General features: G+C 35.7%; 1 protein-coding gene across 1 annotated transcript in view; it reads left to right on the top strand.

Moving 5' to 3' along the window:
* Positions 1-12,361, top strand: part of LOC118850574 (solute carrier organic anion transporter family member 1C1-like) — a 103,171-nt gene extending 90,810 nt beyond the window's left edge. Inside the window, exons 11-14 of the mRNA XM_036760071.1 lie at positions 7,872-8,056; positions 9,281-9,345; positions 10,626-10,743; positions 11,308-12,361. Of these exons, the coding sequence (XP_036615966.1) occupies positions 7,872-8,056; positions 9,281-9,345; positions 10,626-10,743; positions 11,308-11,527 (588 nt within the window). The 3' untranslated portion in view covers positions 11,528-12,361. The remainder of the gene's footprint in view (positions 1-7,871; positions 8,057-9,280; positions 9,346-10,625; positions 10,744-11,307) is intronic.
* Positions 12,362-19,623: the final 7,262 nt, after the last annotated feature.

The raw sequence follows: 19,623 nt of genomic DNA, 5'->3' as shown, positions 1-19,623 counted from the left end.
TATTCTGGGGGTTGTGAGTCTAAAATTATAACCTTCAGTTTCCTGAGGTGTGGGGGAGGGGTCTGGCTCCCTGGCGTCTCACTCCCTATGGGTGCTCTCCAGCACTTGCTTTTCAGCAATGGTCTCAGCCGTTTGTTGTTTGAGCTGATGACTGGCGCTTCCCCTGGGGGAGCAAGGTTACGTCTGGGCTCCTGGCTTGGCCCCCTGCCGACTCTTCCCCTCTGGGACTAATGAGCTTCTAGTATTTGTCCTGTGAAGCCCTGCTACTCTCTCCTCTGTTTCAGTTCTCTTTTTTTTTTTTTTTTCCCCGAGGAATTCTCTGGGTGAGGGGGGGAGGGGTTAGAGCCGCTTACCTAGCCATTGAGTCTTCCGGAAGTTCAAGAGGCCGAGATCCTGGGTTTTGCAAGCGGCAGGACTGGGTGTTTTCGCGGCTGGTGGCGTTGCGCTGCCTCTCGTCGCTCCCAGAGACTGCCGTCCTGTGTTGGGAGGCCTGGGGATCTCTGCCGGTTTCGGGCGCCCAGCTTTCTCCCAGCTCGTCTCCCACGTGGATTTCCCGGCCGGCCGCTTCCGCCTTGGTCTGGAGCAGCTCCGCCTCCCAGCTTTAAATCTTAAAATTCTCAGGTCAATCTTAGAAAATTAGATTCTAGAAAACAGGACATTTTGTTGTCATATACTCTGCATAAAACTTTTTTCCTTTGTAGGGATGTTTTTTAAATGTTTCTCACATAATCACCTTGGTGTCTGTCAATTTTTTTCTTTTTTATTTAGCATTTTATTTTTCCCCAGTTACACGTGAACACAAGTTTTAACATTCATTTTTAAAACGTTGATTTGCAAATTCTCTCTCTTCTTCCCCACTCCTCCTTGAGAAGGCAAACAATTTAATGTGGGTTATACATGTGTAGTCATGCAGAACATTTCCGTAATAGTCATGTTGTGAAGGAAAGCATACACCAAAAGAAGAAAAAAACACTCAAGAAAAGTAAAGAAAGTTAAGGCAAAAAGAATGCTTCAATTTGTATTTAGACACCATCAGTTATTTCTCTGGTGATAGATAGCATTTTTTATCATAAGTCCTTCAGAGCTATCCTGCATCATTGTATTGCTGAAAATAGCTAAGTCATTCATAGCTGCTCATTTTACAATATGATGTCCTTTGTATACAGTACATTTCACTTTGCATCAGCTCATGTAAGTCTTTCAAAGGTTTTCTGTGAGCATCCTGTTCATCATTTCTTATAGTACAATAGTATTCCACATACCACAATTTGTTCCATCTTTCCCCAATTGATGGGCATCCCCTTAATTTCTAAATCTTTGCCACCACAAAAGAGTTGCTTATTTTTGTACATATAGATCTTTTTTACTTTTTTGTTTTTTTAATCTCTTTTGGGATACAGATCTAGTAGCAGTATTGCTAGGTCAAAGAATATGTATGGTTTTATAACCCTTTTGGGATAAGTCCAAATTGCTCTACAGAATGGATAAATCAGTTCACAACTACACCCACAATGCATTACTGTCTCATTTTCTCCACATCCCCTCCACCATTGATCATTTTCCTCTTCTGTCCTATTAGCCAGTCTAATAAGTATGAGGCAGTACTTCAGAATTGTTTTAATTTGCAATTCTTCAATTAATAGTGAGTTAGACCATTTTTCATATGGTTATAGATAGCCTTGATTACTTCATCTGAAAACTGTTCATATCTTTTGATCTTTTATCATTGGTAATGGCTCTTATTTTTATACATTTGCCTCAGTTTTCTATATGTTTGAGATATGAGGCCTTTATCAGAAAAATTTTCTTCAATTTTTGTACAGTTACCATTGGGAACTGTATTTCCCTCTAATCTATCCCCCCCCCCCATTTATTCTATTCTCTCTCTCTCCTTTCACCCTATCCTTCTTCAAAAATGTTTTGATTCTGACTACCCCCCCAATATGCCCTCCCATCTATCACAACCCCTCTCCCTTATCCCTTTTCCCTCCTACTTTTCTTTAGGGTTAGACAGATTTCTATACCCAACTGAGTGTGTATGTTATTCCCTCTTTGAACCAGTTCTTATGAGAGTAAGGTTCATTCACTCCACCCCCACCTCAAGCTTTGCACTCTTCCCTTCCACTGTAAAAAACTTTCTTTTGATTCTTTTGTGTGAGATGATTTACCCAATTCTACCCCTTCCTTTCCCATTCTCCCAGTAAATTCCTTTCTCATCCCTCAATTTTATTATTTTATAATATCTGTACCAGTAAGGTGAGATTCATAACCTTGAGGATGACCATGAACATGCCTGTATGGTTCAGAATTGCAAAGTATGAAAAACTCTCTAGGTAGAAGGCAGAGGAAGTTTAACGTTTATTTAGGCTCCAGAGGATCCAATCCTGGGACCAGTAATTCCAATTCAATACAGTAGTAATTATATTCCAAAACCAGCAAGCCCACCTCAATGTATCAACAAGGAAATTACAACACATTGTTATAGCAAGGAACCAAGTATCTTGTTACCTTCCCTCCTGTTAGGGCCTTTGCATAAACAATCACTTATGAATTCTAACTCTCTGCTCAGTACTCTCTTCTGCAGCTCTGTCAATGCTGGCCCTCTCAATGTATGCTCTTCAGTGCCTTCTTTATGTCTGCTGCCTCAATGTCTTCTTGATGTCTGCTTCTCAGTTCTGCTCCCCTTCAGTTCTGCTTCTCTTCATTTCTGTCCCTTTTCAATTCTGGTTCTCTTACACTCTGGGCTCTTCTTATATACAGTCCTAGTCAGCATCTGATTGGCTAGAACTTAGTTCTCTGATTGGCTGAATTCGTGATTCTAGAACTCAGTGCACATACCATTGGCTCTGGTCTTAACAACTCCCTTTAGGGCTTCACACCCAAATTGGCTTAGTACCTGCTAAATAGAGGCGTTAGGCCTACTTACAAACAAAGATATAATCAAGCTTTCTCACCTAGCCCCACCTGAGGCCTATTGAATTGGTGGGGAAGATGTTTGATCACATTAATACTGCAATATCATCCCTTAAAATTCAACTCACCCCTGTGCCCTCTGTCTATATATACTACTTCTATTTACCCTAACAATGAGAAGGTTCCAATAAGTTACAACTATCATCTTCCCATGTAGGAGTGCAAACAGTTTAACCTTATTACATTCTTTATGATTTCCTTTTCCTTTTTACCATTTTAAGCTTGTCTTGAGTCTTGCATCTGAAAGTCAAATTTTTTTTATTCAGCTCTGGTCTCTTCATCAAGAATGATTGAAAGTCCTCTATTTCATTGAATGCCCATTTTTCCCCTCATGGATTATATTAGCTTTTGCTGGATAGGTGATTCTTGGTTGTAATCCTCGCTCCTTTGCCCTCTGAAATATCATATTCCAAGCCCCTGATCTTTTAATGTAGAAGCTGCCAAATCTTTTGTTATCTGGACTGTGGCTCCATGATACTTGAATTATTTCTTTCTGGCTGTTTGTATTATTTTCTCCTTGTCCTGGGAGATCTGAATTTGGCCATGATATTCCTGGGAGTTTTCATTTGGGGAGGTGATTGGTGGATTCTTTCAAGTAATATTTTACCCTCTAGTTCTAGGATATCAGGGCAGTTTTCCATGATCACTACTTGAAAAATGATGTCTAGGCTCTTTCTTGATTATGACTTCTAGGTAGTCCAATAATTCTAAAATTATCTCTCCTGGATCTATTTTCTCGGTCCGTTGTTTATCCACTGAGATTTCGTGTTGTCTTCTATGTTTTCATTCTTTTGGTTTTGTTTTGTTTTTCTTGATTTCTCACAAAGTCAGCTTCCATTTGCTCAATTCTATTTTTTTTTTAGGAATTATTTTCATCAGTGAGGTTTTGTATCTCCTTTTCTATTATCCAATTCTACTTTCTTTTTTAAGTAAACAGACATTTATTAAACATGTATTATGATAACTATGGTGTGACAATTAATAAGGTTCAAGAGACATAGTTTCTGGATGATTTATTCATTTTGTTAACAAGACCAGCACATTATTAACGTTTTTTTCACCTAAAACTTCAGAGAATTTTAATTGATTCATTATGAGGGCCTTGGAAAATGAGTCTGTCTCTTAATATTATCAGACAGATGTTTTAAACAAGTTTTTACACATATTTTCACATTAATCATATTGTTGAGAAGAATCAGAGCCAAAGAAGAAAACCACAAGAAAGAAAAAAACAATAGAAATAAAATAGTATGCTTTGATCTCCTTGCTCTCCTAGTTTATAGTATCAGTCTTTATATCTAAATCATGTACCCATTTTGATCTCATCTTGGTATACAGTGCAAGATATCAGTCTATGCCTAGTTTCTGCCATACTATTTTCCAGTTTTACCAGCATTTTTTATCAAATAGTGAGTTCTTATCCAAAAATCTGGAGTCTTTGGGTTGATCAAACAATTGATTACTGTAGTCCTTGACTACTGTGTCTCACATAACTAACTTATTCCACTCATCTATCACTGTTTCTTAGCCAGTACCAAGAAGTTTTGATGATTGCTGCTTAATAATACAGTTGTAGATCTAGTATGGCTAGGCCACCTTCCCTAACATTTCTTTTTGTTAATTCCCTTGATATCCTGGACCTTTTACTCTTCCAGATGAATTTTGTTATTATTTTTCCTAACTCTATACAATAATTTTCTGGTAGTTTGATTGGTATGACACTAAATAAATAAATTAATTTAGATAGAATTGTCATTTTTATTATATTATCTTGGCCTACCCATGAGTAACTGATGTTTTTCCAATTATTAAGGTCTGACTTCATTTGTGTGAAAAGTATTTTATAATTGTATTCACATAGTTTCTGGGTTTCTTTTGGGAGGTAGAGTCCTGAATATTTTATATTGTCTACAATTACTTTAAAAGGAATTTCCCTTCTATCTCTTGATGTTGGGCTTTGTAAGTAATACATAGAAATGCTGAAGATTTATGTTGATTTATTTTATATCCTGCAACATTGCTCAAGTTGTTAATTATTTCAAGTAGTTTTTTAGTTGATTGTCTAGGTTTCTCTAAGTATACCATTATGTCATCTACAAAGATGTTTCTTTGTTTCTTCTTTGCTTATTCTAATTTCTTCCAGTTCTGTTTCTTCTCTTATTGCTAAAGCTAATATTTCTAGTACAATATTTAATAACAATTGTGATAATGGACATCCTTATTTCATTCCTGATCTTGTTGGAAATGCTTCTAGCTTATCCTCATTACACCAATTCTACTTTTTAAAGAGTTCTCTTATTCAGTTAACTTTTGTGCCTCTTTCCATTTGGCCAATTCTGCTTTTAAAGCATTCTTCCCTGCATTGGCTTTTTGTACCCCTTTTAACATTTGGCCTCATCTATTTTTCAAGTTTTTATTTTCTTCAGTATTTCTGTATGTCTTCTTTTCTAAGCTGTTGGCTTGTGTAACCAGAATGGACTTTGTTTTCTTTAAATGACTCAGCTTACCTCATTGAGCTTCCCTGGACACTGGGGCTTGCTCTTCTGGGGCAGGAAGCCCAGCAACCATGCCAGGAATCAGAGAACTCCCTGTGTCATGGGGCTGGCTGAGGGGAGGTGTGTTAACCTGGTCTACGCTAGGGGGAGGGGCCAAGTCAAGAACCAATCGGCCCTGGTCGTTCAGGCGGCACTTGATGATGTCAAAAACTCTATAAGAGGGAAGAGTACAGCTTGAAGATCCTCTCTTCCTTTTCCAGTTGGAGCCAGAGACGCCTACAGCTGAAGCTGATCTGCCGGTAGCAGAGCTGACTAGAGGCTAGTGGGTAATCTTCTTACCGTAGAGGGGAAGTGTGTATACGATTTTGCCTTATACCATCTCACTTCTCTGTGGCCTCCTGGTTACCCTTGTGAGGTGGACTTATTGGGCCTGGAAGCTTTTGATGAAAATATCAAAATGGGGACGCTGGTTTGTGGGCTTGTTACTGTGGAGTGTAAACACATGCTTTAGTTCTCCTGCCTTCTGCCTAGAGAATTCCTTATATCCTGTGGTTCCAGACCTTTTAGGCACATATGAGATTCTCTTTGAAATCGTAAATTCTGCCTTCCTAATATAGCTTGTTTTTCATGATTTTCTTTCATCACTTTCATTTATCTTCCTAATTTTTCCTCTACCTCTCTTATTTGATTTTCAAAATCTTTTTTGAACTCTTCCATGGCCTGAGACCAATTCATATTTTTTCTTACAAGCTTTGGAAGAAGGAGCTTTGACTTTGTCATTTTCTTCTTAGTCTGTGTTTTGATTTTCATCATCACCATTGTAACTTTCTATGGTCAGAAATTTTTCTGTTGCTGCTCATTTTCCTAGCCTATTCCTTGATTTTTAACTCTTTATTAAAGTAGGATTCTGTTTTCAGAGTAGAGGATGCACTGTCCCAAGCTTCAGGGGTTTTGTGCAGCTATTTTCAGAGATTCTTCTAGGGACCTGTAAGTTTCCAGTTCTTCCAAGGTGGTGTGATCTAAGGAGAGGTGTGTTTACTACTCTTCTGACCTGTGCTCAGATCTGTGATTAACCACAAGTGTTATTTTCTGTCCTGGAACTGTGAGAAAGGTTCCTGCTTCAATGTGGCCACAAACACTGATGTGCTAGTGCTTCTCTTCACCCTGGAACTGCCACCCAGGTCTGCAACCCAGATCTGAGTATGGGCAAATCAACAGAGAGTACTAGCCAAGAGATCCTTGTAATCTCTTTCTGACCAATTGTTCAACTCTCTAGCCATTTGTTGGTTGAGAGCTCCAGAAGCAGCTGCTGCCACTGCTCATTCAGTGGTTCCCAAAGTCTGCTCTTTGTTTGCTGGGTCTGGGTCTGTGTTGGCACAACCTGCATTGCACTGTGCTTCACTCTCACCCAGGTGCAACAGACCTTTCCTGCTGACCTTCTAAGTTGTCTTCAATGTCTGTGGACTTAGGGGTCTTTAAATAACCATTTCTGCAACTGATTCAGTAGCCCTAAGGCCTTTTCCTGGTTTACTGGGTCCCAGTCTGCCCTGGCATGGCCTGCACTGGACTGTGCTCCTCTCTCATTCTGATGCAACATACTTTTCTTGCTGACCTTCCAAATTATCTTGGGCTGGAAAATTGTTTCACAACATCATGTGTGGGTTCTGCTGCTCTAGAATTTGTTTAGAGTCATTATTTAAAGGTTTGAGGGGGTGTTATGGGGGGAGCTCAGCCAAAGCTTTGCCTTTACTCTGCCACCTTGGTTTCACCTCTGTCTGTCCTTTTTAGTCAATAAAATTTCCTCAATCAGAAAATGTCAGCACTTTTGATAAAAATAGGCATGAATCAATCAATAAGCATTTATTAAGTACCTACTATATGCCAGGTACCATACCAAGATCTGGGGATACTAAAAAAAAAGATAATCCCTACCCTAAACATATAAGACAAAGGAAGAAAAGAAAGATTATAGGTTGTATAAAGCAATCATAGCTTTTTTCTCAGGACGTATTGTATTCCATATATCAGAAAGCTGGACAGGGTTGTTATTTGTCCTTCCTTCTCAAAGTGGACCATGACAACAAAAACTTCAGAAAGGTTCTGGATTTTTGTAATGGCAAATGAAAAGTCTATTCACCAAATTTCAGAGTACCTCTTCTTAGAAAGAGAAGAATTTTGTGGACCTACGATCTAATGTTTCTAAGCAAACAATTTTAGATTTATTTTTGTGTTTACTAATTGAAATTTGTCTAGATTTATCATTTGCATATGTCTATACAAGACAAAGAAACAGGTATTTAGTCCACCCCCATAAACTACATATGTACAGTAAGATTCTAAAAATTAATATTATACATTTTTGTTTTTATATAACTTACTGAAGCTTTTATCATTCTATTCCAGATATTTTACAATTGCACCTGTGTGGGAGTCACAGAGTCTAAATCAGGAAATTCCTCAGGAATGGTGGGCAGATGTCAAAAAGGAAATGAATGTTCAAAAATGTTCCTATATTTCCTGATAATATCAGTCATCACTTCCTATACTTTATCTGTAGGAGGCACACCTGGGTATATATTGCTTCTGAGGTGAATGCATATACTTTTTTTAACATAAAAGTTGACATAATCTTATAGAGAGGAGAGAACACATCATATAAGTTTCTAACATATAGTATTAGCAAAATCAGCATAATATTAGCACAATTAGCTCAATGTTACCACAATGAGTAGTATTATTTTTACTAAATGCAGGCTAGAAGTAATAATAAATATGTTTCAATCAGTTTGGGGTATAAACATTATTTTCTTTTCCCTAATATTTCTTTAGTAATAATTAATAAAATATATTCATATTAGAAAAAACTCATAAGTGATAGGGATAATGAGTGGGCCTGTGGTTTCATTGGCATAAGGAAATATTGGGTCAAGAAATTCCCATTACCAATCATATGATTTCAATATTTTACTTAGAGCATAGAAAGACTTATGAAGGGCACACAGCCAATACTATAGTAACAAAGTACTGGAATGGAGTAAAGAAGACCTAAGTTTAATCAGACCTAAAAAACTCTTACCACTTTTGTTACCATGGGCAAGTCACTTAATATCTATGTCTCAGTTTCCTCATCTGTAAAATGGGAATTCTAATATTCCTCCATACAGGATTGAGGTGTAGCCTGGAGAACTGACAATTTAAGAATTTGCTACTCCTGGGAATACTGACTAATGATTATATCTATCAAAATGCATATTAACATGAAAGGAAATAGGATCTCTGATTTTGAAAAAAATTCCAGTCCCTTTAGTTCCTTTAAGATAGTCTTACAACAACTGTGAGACAGGATCAGTCTTTTCAGGTTTGTAACATATAACACTATCACATAATAAGGCACAATGAATTTTACTGATTATCACCAAATTCTGTTGAATTTTGCATTGTGCTTGTAAAGATAACAATAGATTAGTTTATAAATTATAAATTACTGTTAATGTATCATTAATTCTCACTAATTACTTATAAGAATGGAATTATCTATTTTAAAACTATTTCAATGATTTATAGTGTCAGTATTTGGGGAGTTAAAACATTTTTTTCTTGCATATACCTATGCTCATTTGAAAATAATTATAAGGAAAATTTGGATTCCAGAATATATTGATGTGATTTGATGTCTATTTAACAAGTTATTGTATTTCACATAATTGTGTTACAGGTTTGTTTTTTGTTCTGTTTTGTTTTTTACACAGGAATTTTTGTTTACAAGTACTACTGCTTTATAGTCTCATTAAACATGCTTTTATTACTTTTAGGTCAATAAAGCCACATTTTAAGTCTTTTGCCCTAGGAATCTACACTTTAGCAATAAGAGTTTTTGGTAAGTATAACTTATACATCATTTAAAAAATGGAAATAATATTTACATTCTGACATTTATTGAAAATATTTTGCTAAAATTAACTTTGGTGTATAAGCCAATATAAATGAGAAAGTCTATATGTAAAATTGGTTTTACTTTCTGTCTATCTCTTCCAAGTTTATCTGACCACTTTATTGTCCTGTATATACCTTTTCTTTCTTCTCTTCCTCTGGAACCATTAATCTGCACCCAGAGTGGGGAACCTGCTGCTTGGAGGCCACATGTGGACTTCTAGGTCTTTTGGTGCTACCTTTTGACTGAGTCCAAGTTTCCAGGTTTTACAGAATATATCCTTTTATTAAAGGTATTTGTTCTGTGAAGTTTGGGTTCAGTCAAAGCGTCGTACTTGAGGACCTGGAGGGCCATATGTGGTCTTGAGGCTGCAGGATCCCAACCCCTAAAACCAATCAACTCCATTGTCCATAGACGGAGTGTGTCAATCTATTTTTCTAGGGTCCCACTCATCATCCCTGCAACTTTCTTAGACTAAGATGTCCTTCTCTGGTCTTAATTTCCTATTGTGTGTGTCTCTATCCTTGCTTCTTTGTAACCTTAATCCTTGGCACTGTGCTGGGAACAAATTCAGCACTTAAGAAATACTTTGTTCATTTATTTATTCATTCATTTGCAAACTGTTTTACAAAACTGTCAGACAGGACCAATTCAGTGGCTAAAATAAAACTGGATTCAGAGCTTAAACAAAATTTATATCAAGCTCTCATATACATAGGTTAAAAATAAATCTAAGTATATAATTATGCTAGACATAGTTATAATCTAAATATAACAAAATTGATAAGTATTAGAAAGAAACTAAAGATAAGTCATTGTGCCTGGCTTTTTGCATACTAATAGAAGCAACCCTTTACCTAACTTTCTGGTATTTGAGGAAAAAAGTATTGCTTCAATCATCTAGCCAAGTGCTTTGAATTCCATATCTCTTAAAAATTCATATCTGTTAAAAATTCAAAAGTGATTTAAATTGTTCTTTGAGTGTTTCGAAAAGAATTTAGGAAGATAGATAAGGCAGTGGATAGTGGGTTGGACATGGAGATTTGGGTTCTCATCTGGCATCAGATAATTACCCACCCTAATACCCTGGGTGAATCACTTAACCTCTCTGCCTCAGTTTCCTCATCTATAAGAAGGCTGTAATAATAGCACCTCTCTCCCAGAGTTGTTGTAAGGATCAAATGTAATAATATTTGTATTTTAATTTATTGTATTTTTCCTTGCAGCAGGAATCCCAGCTCCAATATACTTTGGAGTACTGATAGACACAACATGTCTTAAATGGGGAATTAAAAAGTGTGGATACCGAGGAGCCTGCAGATTATATGACTCTTATGCGTTTAGGTACTAATCCTTTTGAATTCATGCTTTTTAATAATATAGTGTCTTATTTATCATCATTTTACATGGAAAATTTATTCAAATATTTTGTCATAAATATATGACATTTATTGTTTCATTTGTAAGGTTTAGAGTGGCATTTCCATGTTCAGGAATGAATTAGCTTCATAGATGAAAGTGACACACTCTGGACTTATTCTTTGAGTCATCTGTTGGCTGTTGATAGGTTTGATTTTCATTGTGGTTGCCTAGGGCAGCCTTAATTCAAGACAAACTTGGGCCTGGTCTTAAGAAAGTAATTAACAACATAAATTACTTAACCAGCAACTTATATCAGAAGTAATTTACCAGTTAAGCATTTGGGAAATGGTAGCTGAAAATAACCCTGCCAGAAGGTCATTCTATTAGTAAAGTTTCTTTCCTAGTCTCTTTCCTAGGGTCTTTACAGCCACATAATTCATATTATTAGTTGGAAATAAGAATTGCAATCTTATATTTATTTTCCCATAATTTCAAAATAACCAATCAAGATAAAATTATAAAAATGATTTTTAAAATTTCTTTTAGATACATATATCTGGGCTTAACCGTGCTACTTGGCACCGTGTCTATTTTCCTGAGTATTACAATGCTTTTTGTTTTAAAGAGGAGATATGTTTCTAAAAATGGAAATCTCACAAACAATAAAGAAGATACAATGGAATCTACAAGTAGCAAGAAAGATCATACTAACAGTGAACAAATTTTTGAGACTCTCTACTGGCCGGGCAAGGAAACACAGCTTTAGAAAGAAGTGAATTCCTTGAAGGGAAGGACTATCACATTTTTGGATCTTTATCTCCAAAGATTAACACAAGGTCTGGCATAGGTATGTAATAAATGCCTGATGACTGAATAATGGCAATTTGGGGATCATACTTTTCAGCATTCAAGGAATTCCACAGAAACATCTACTTTGGCTGATTCATTATATGTGTAACTCTCTTCATGTCCAAATATTTTCTCTTTGTATAATTATAAATGTAAATATTGATTTAGAACTTTTCTGTGGTGTGAAATATAATAACATTAATCTTTAGTAACTTCATATGAAAAGTTAAAAAGAAAACCCTTTTTAAAACTTTATTACATCAGTTCTTACCTTGAGTCATTCATGCTTGCTGAGTTTGGTCTTGCACCTAACAGAAAGTAGATTAATTTTGAAAAGAACCTTTATTCTTATGTAATATTGTCTAATTTTAATTTGTCAAGTGCTTCCTTAAACTTTGCCTTGCAGCTAACCCTAAATAAATATTTTTGAAATTGAATTGAAATTCAATAAAGGTTTCACTTTTTAAAATTAAAATACACTTTTGGGATAACAGATAGAAAGCTTATTGCTAGTTTATCTTCCCTTGGATATCATTTCAGTGGCTACTTCAACAAACTTAATTTTGAATTTTATTCCCCATGAAAACTTTTTAAAAAGTGCTTATTATGTCAATGTCTAGATGTGAAATTTTATTATACAGTAGCATGTGGTCAACATACTCTTGCCTTTTTCATGAATCATTTAAATACTTTATTCATTGTATTAAATATATCAACAGAAAGTTGTGAAATAAAGTTAACAGAATGTTGTAAAAATATTTTTCAATCTATTTTATCATAATTTATAAAAATGTTTATAGGTATACTTTCAATTTATTTGTTTATCTTTTTTTCACTGTCTATCACTGAGGCTTCTGCCACCAGGCACAGAAAGGCACAAGTCTGTTAAAAATAGTACTAAGGACACTATTTTTCCTGGAAGATGGAAAGCTATACTTAATTATTTCTATGATAAATTTGCTTCTACTGGGCTATAGGTGCACCTTGAAACCATAAAAAGATGTTTTTCATCTTTTTTCTTTTTACATAATAATGATTAATACTATCTGAAAGGGAATTACTTAAAATCAGATGCTGCAAGTTTGAAAAATAAAAATAAAACACGTCAGAGACCTAAAATTTTAACATCATTCTATTCTTCTCTCCCTCTCTCCCCTCTCTCTCTCTCCTCTCTCTCTCTCTCTCTCTCTCTCTCTCTCTCTCTCTCTCTCTCACACACACACACACACACACACACACACACACACACTGCGCCTATAATCTATTTCTGGTGTCCAAAACTGACAAGTAGAGTGTATTCTTAAACTATATCATGGAAAAGAACAAAATCAAAAAGAGAAGGCAGAGTTTTTCAACTCGTTCTCTGCCAAATAAAATGATCTTTCTACTAAAATAGACATAGGGACTTTTTAAATTTAAATTTTATTTTCACATCCATAACCTTCCCTACCTCTCTCTGCCACTGTGAAAGCAAAACAACAAATCAAAGCCCCCCCCCCCCAAAAAAAATGAAAACAACAACAACAGCAAAAACTGAGTGGTTGTCTATCATTTAGGAAATGGCTAAAGAAATTGTAGTAAAGATGGAATTTTGTTATTCTCTTATTTTAATTTTATCTGACTATCTGTGACCCCAACTGGGGCTTTCTTGGCAAAGGTACTGGAGTGGTTTGCCATTTCCTTTGCCAGCTCAGTTTACAAATGAGGACCTGAGTTAAGTGATTTGTTCAGGGTACCATAGCTAGTAAGTGTCTGAGGTCAGATTTGAGCTCAGGAAGATGAGTCTTCCTGACTTTAGTCCTGCCTCTTTACCCACTGCACTACCTAGGTACATGAGAAGAAAGAACACTATTCTGCTAACAGGATTTTTATATTTAGGATGTGTAGAATGATTAATGAGATCAAATCATCAGGCCCAGATGAATTTTATCCTGAGTATTGACTGACCTGAGATGTGTAACCATTAAGTTATTGTCTGCTATGTCAGAGGCAGCTGAGTGCTGCAGTGGGAAAGAATGCCAGACTAGGAGTCATGAAGACATGAGTTCAAATTCTGTCTTAAACAAGAAAGAAGTTAAGGACATGAATAGAATTTTAGAAAAGTTAGATATGGTAGACCTCTGGTGAAAGGTGAAGGAGGATAGAAAAGAATATACCTTTTTCTCAGTGGTACATGGCAAAATTATTACACAAAAATTAACCATGTCCTGGGGCATTAAAACCTCACAGTCCAATGCAGAAAGGCAGAAATAGTCAATGCATCCTTTTCAAATCACGATGTAATAAAATTATATATAATAACAGGTCATGGAAAAATAGACTAAAATTAACTGGGAACTAAATAATCTATTCCTAAACAATGAGTAGGTCAAATATCAAATCATAGAAACAATCCAATAACTTCATATAGGAGAATGACAATAATGAGACAACATACGAAAACTTGTGGGATTCAGGAAAAACAGTTCTTGGGGAAGTTTTATATCTCTAAATGCTTATATGAATAAAATAGAGAAAGAGTAGGTCACTGAATTAGGCATGCAACTAAAAAAGCTAGAAGAGGAACAAATTAAAAATCCCCAACTAAATACCAAATTAGAAATACTGGAAACCAAAGGAGAGATTAAAAAAAATTAAATTAAGAAAACTACTGAATGAATAAATAAAACTAAGAGCTGGTTTTATTAAAAAAAATAATAAAATAGATAAACCCTTTGTTAATTTGATTTAAAAGAAAGAAAACCCAGTTACCAGTATCAAAAATGAAAAGGGTGAATTCAGCACCAATGAAAATAATAGTTAGGAACTACTTTGCCCAACCATGTGCCAATAAACTTGACAATCTTAGTGAAATGGATGAATATTTACAAAAATATAAATTGCCCAGATTAACAGAAGAGCAAATAAAATACTTCAATAACCCAGTTCAGAAAAAGAAACTGAACAAGCCATCAATAACTCCCTAGGAAAAAAAATCTCCAGGGCCAGGTGGATTTACAAGTGAATTCTTGCAAACATTTAAAGCACAATTACTATGTAGACTCTTTGGGAAAATAGGTGAAGAAAGAGTCCTACCAAATTCTTTTTATGATACAAATATGGTACTTATACCTAAACTGGGAAGAGTCAAAACAGAGAAAGAAATTATAGACCAATTTCCCTAATGAATATAGATGCAAAAAAATTTAAATAAAATATTGGCAAAAAGATTATAGTAACTTATCATGAGAATAATACACTATGACCAGGCAGGATTTATACCAAGAATGCATTGCTGGTTCAATATTAGGAAAATTATCAGCATAATTAATCATATCAACAACAAAGCTATCAGAAACCATATGATTATCTCAATAGATGCAGAAAAAGCTTTTGACAAAATATAGCACCCATTCCTATTAAAAACAGTAGAGAGCATAGGAATAAATGAAGCCTTCCTTAAAATGATAAGTAGCATCTTCCTAAAACTATCAGCAAACATTACATGTAATGGGGATAAGCTAGAAGCATTTCCAAGAAGATCAGGGATGAAAAAAAAAAAGATGTCCATTATCACCACTGTTATTAATATGGTACTAGAAAAGTTTGCTTTGGCAATAAGAGAAAAAAAGAAATTGTAGGAATTAGACTAGGCAAAGAAGAACAAAGCTGTCACTTTTTGCAGATGATATAAGGGTATACTTAGAGAAACCTAGACAACCAACTAAAAAACTACTTGAAATAATTAACAACTTTAGAAAAGTTGCAGGATATAAAATAAATTCACATAAATTATTGGCATTTCTATATATTACTAACAAAGCCCAATAACATGAGATAGAAAAAGAAATTCCATTTAAAGTTACTGTAGACATTATAAAATATTTGGGAGTCTCCTTGCCAAAAACAAAGCCAGGAACTATATGAATACAATTACAAAACACTTTTTGCACAAATAAAATCAGATCTAAATAACTGGAAAATCATCAGTTGCTCACGGGAAGGCTGAGCTAATATAACAACAATGGCAAATCTACCTAGATTAATTTACTTATTCAGTGCCATACCAATCAAACTACCAGAAAATTATTTTATAGAGCTAGAAAAAATAATAACAAAATTTATCTGGAAGACCTAAAGGTCCAGAATATTAAGGGGATTAATGAAAAAGAAATGCAAGGGAAGGTGGCCTAGCCATACCAGATCTACAACTGTATTATTAGGCAGCAATCATCAAAACTAGTTGGTACTGGCTAAGAAAGAGACTAGTGGATCAGTGAAATAGGTTAGCTACATAAGACACAATCGTCAATGACTATAATAATCTGCTCTTTCATAAAAACAAGACTCCATAACTCACTATTTGATGAAAACTGCTGGGAAAACTGGAAAATGGTATGGCAGAAACTAAGCATAGACCAATATTTTACACTAGAAGAGCAAGGAATAGTTTACCCATCAGATTTATGGAGAATGGAACAATTTATAACCAAACAAGAGATAGAGAACATTTTGAAATGGAAAATGAATACATTAAATTGAAACATTTTTGCACAAAGCCAATGAAACCAAGATTAGAGAGGAAGCAGAAAACTGGGAAAGAATTTTTACAACCAGTATCTCTGATAAAGGCCTCATTTCTAAAATGTATAGGGAACTGAGTCAAATTTGTAAGAATACAAGTCATTTCCCAGTTAATAAATGGTCAAAGAATATGAACAGGGACTTTTCAGAGAAAGAAATTGAAGCTATCTATAGTCCTATGAAAAAATGCTCCAAATCACTATTTATTAGAGAACTACAAAACAACTCTGAGGTACCACATCACACCTAGCAGATTGGCTAACATGACAATACAGGAACAGAATAAATGCTGGAGAAGATGTGAGAAAATTGGAATATTAATGCATTTTTGGTGGAGTTGTGAACTGATCCAACCATTCTGGAGAGCAACTTTGAAATATGCCCCAAGGGCTATAAAAATATGCATGCCCTTTGACCCAGCCATACCACTTCTAGATCTGTAACCCAAAGAGATCATACAAATAGAAAAAGCACACACATGTACAAAAATATTTATAGGAAATAATTGAGGGGGTGCCCATCAGTTGATGAATGACTGAACAAGTTCTGCTATATGAATGTGATGGAATACTACTGTGCTATAAGAATGATGAGGAGGTAGACTTCAGAAAATCCTGGAAAAACATGAACTGATGCCAAGTGAGGTGAGCAGAACCAGGAGAACATTGTACACAGTAACAGCCACAATGTGCAAAGACTGACTTTGATAGACTTATCTCTTAGTAATGCAAGGACCAAGACAACTCCAAAGGACTAATGATGGAAAATACTGTTCACATCCAGAAAAATAACTATGGAATCTGATAGCAGATTGAAGCATATTATTTGTGCTCTCTTTTTTTCTTTTTTTTTTGTTTGTTTCTTCTTTCTGGTGGTTTCTCCCATTGGTTCTAATTCTTCTTTACAACATGACTAATATGAATATAGTTTCAATATGGATATATGTATAGAGCCTATATCAAATTACATTCCATCTTGTGGTGGGGGAAGGGGAGAGATGGGGAGAAAATTTAGAACTCAAAATCTTATGGAAGTGAATGTTGAAAACTAAAAATAAAGAAATAAATTTTTAAAAGTTAAAAAAAATTCTGATAGTGTGTATGTGTATGTGTGTGTTTGTGTGTGTGTGTGTGTGTGTGTGTGTGTGTGTGTGTGTGGTGGGGAAGAGAGGTGAATAAAGGGGAGGTGTCCTGCTGCTTGCTCACCTCCCCCCCCCCCACCCCAGTCTGATGTCTTTGAACATGAAGCTTGCATGACGTCACCCTGCTGGGCTGAGTAGGGAGTAGGAAGGCTGTCTGGCAATTATATGATATAATACTTCCTGAACATTCTTTATATGTCACCCAGGCAGCCTCAAGGATTTTTATATGTAATTAAAAAGCTCAGCTTTCTTGAGTCTTGTATTATGCTCTTTGAAAGGAAGAAGATTGACGTAAGATTTGTGAAGTAGGAAGAATGGCCAAGCCTGGCTTATAGGTGCTCTAAGGAATCTGGCTTATCAGGTGCTGAGTGCACTGGATTTAAGAATCTGGAGGCTTAGGTATGAGCTACCTCACAGTCACCAGCCCATTTATTGACATGGGAAAGCCAGACATCACAATGGAGAATTCTTTATTGGTACCTCCAAAAGATCAAGATGAACCTAAAATGTCTCCCTGAACAACACAGACTGGGAAAAATTTACAGAAAAAAATTCAGTTTAGGACTGTCACACCCCCAAATTACACCAAATGTCCTAACATCCCGAGTGCTGCCCTATCAATCACCATCACTGTCCGATCAATTATATCCCACATCCTCAGCAAATACTAGGCCTTTGATAATGCCACCACAAGAGTATGCCCTGATGCAAGTTTCTGGTTGGGGGTGAACCTTTCCTCTTTTTGCTTTGCCCCATGCTACCCTAGCAGTGACAACCCAACCCATCTGGAAGCCCAAAATGCCATTGTCGAAAAACCTTAAATTGTCTATTCCTTGGTACCAACCACTAGGAATAAAGTTACCAGGAGTGGAAACTATTCCAAACTCCTCTGTGAGCATGATTAAGAAGGTTCCAGTCAATACACAAACACATGCCAAGCCATCAACTTCAGTAGCCAACCATTCTGAACTTCATGCTAACATTGATTCATCTGAGCAAGTGATATAAATAGATCAGATGCCAACTGAAATCACAGTTACTACTTTGCTTGATGAAAGTAACTGTGTAGAATCTGGACCTCCACTGATAAAGTTTCCAGTTTGTTGTAACAAAATCATGGGTACCAGAGGAAACTTCAGCTGAGCTAAGTAATTCAGTGAAGGTCAACCTACGCCCAAAGACCATAGACAGAAAGCCCTCTCCCTTAGTTGTGAGAAAATCAAAGAAGGAGTAGCTAATTCTGCAAAAGCCATTACTGTTTCTTCCCCAGAAATTTTAGCAATGCAGTTCAGATGATTCCTATGGCACTGAAAGGTAAACTTTCAATCTTACCTTACTCAGTAATGAATACAACAATCTTTTGTAAAACTAAGCCACATGCCAGCATCATAGGTCCCACTTCTTGGCACAGGTCTGACTGTGACAAAGTCTCATCATTTGCAAAATCCTTCAATGTGTCCACCAAAACATCAGATAAGCTCTTTGTTCTTTCACTCACACGTGTCCAAGCCAGCTACCTTTGAAGACAGCTTCATGGGGAGTAATTGAACTCTCTATTGGACTGAAAAACGAAACACTGGGGGCAGGGAAGGGGGGGGAACATTGCAGGAAACTTTTGCTCTGCCCTTCCCTCACAGAGTTTAGTATTATACTCATGTCTCTTAATTACTAATTTGGACCACACAAAAAAATTTTTGTTTTTCATGAATAAAAGCAAAATTTGTACAGTTTTCTTTTCTTATGAACTACACAAGAAATTTGGCACAGAATTTTTGGGTTAGTATGAGGATTTGCTGTAAAATGTCACTTATTAACTGATAAAGCCTCTGACAACCTTATCAGAATTAATAGAAAGACTAGATTGTGGATACAAAAATCAATGAGATTATGACATCTGCTTAAAATATACTGTGCCATATGAAAATGTAAAAACAAATTTTAAAAATTCTGTCTTAAACAGTTAATAATTGTAAGATCCTGGGAATGTTACTTAACCTCTCTTAGTCTCAGTTCCTTCCTCTGTAAAATGGAAATTATTACATTTATTGCAATGGGGTTTTATGAGGAGAAAAGGAGACAACTTATGTCTAGTGCTTTGCAAACCTTAAAGTTCTGTGTAAACGCTAGCTGTCCACGGTTACCTGATAAAGATTTCATTTCTCAAATATATACGAAACTAAGTCAATTTTTTTTGAAAGAGCCATTATCTAATTGATGAATTGTCAAAGGATATGAACAGGCATTTTTCAGAAGAAGAAATCAAAATGGTCAATACTCATATAAAAAAGGCTCTAAATCACTAATAGAGA

Source organism: Trichosurus vulpecula, chromosome 5, assembly GCF_011100635.1.
Source record: "Trichosurus vulpecula isolate mTriVul1 chromosome 5, mTriVul1.pri, whole genome shotgun sequence".
Taxonomy (NCBI): domain Eukaryota; kingdom Metazoa; phylum Chordata; class Mammalia; order Diprotodontia; family Phalangeridae; genus Trichosurus; species Trichosurus vulpecula.
This window is presented reverse-complemented; position numbering and strand designations above follow the sequence as displayed.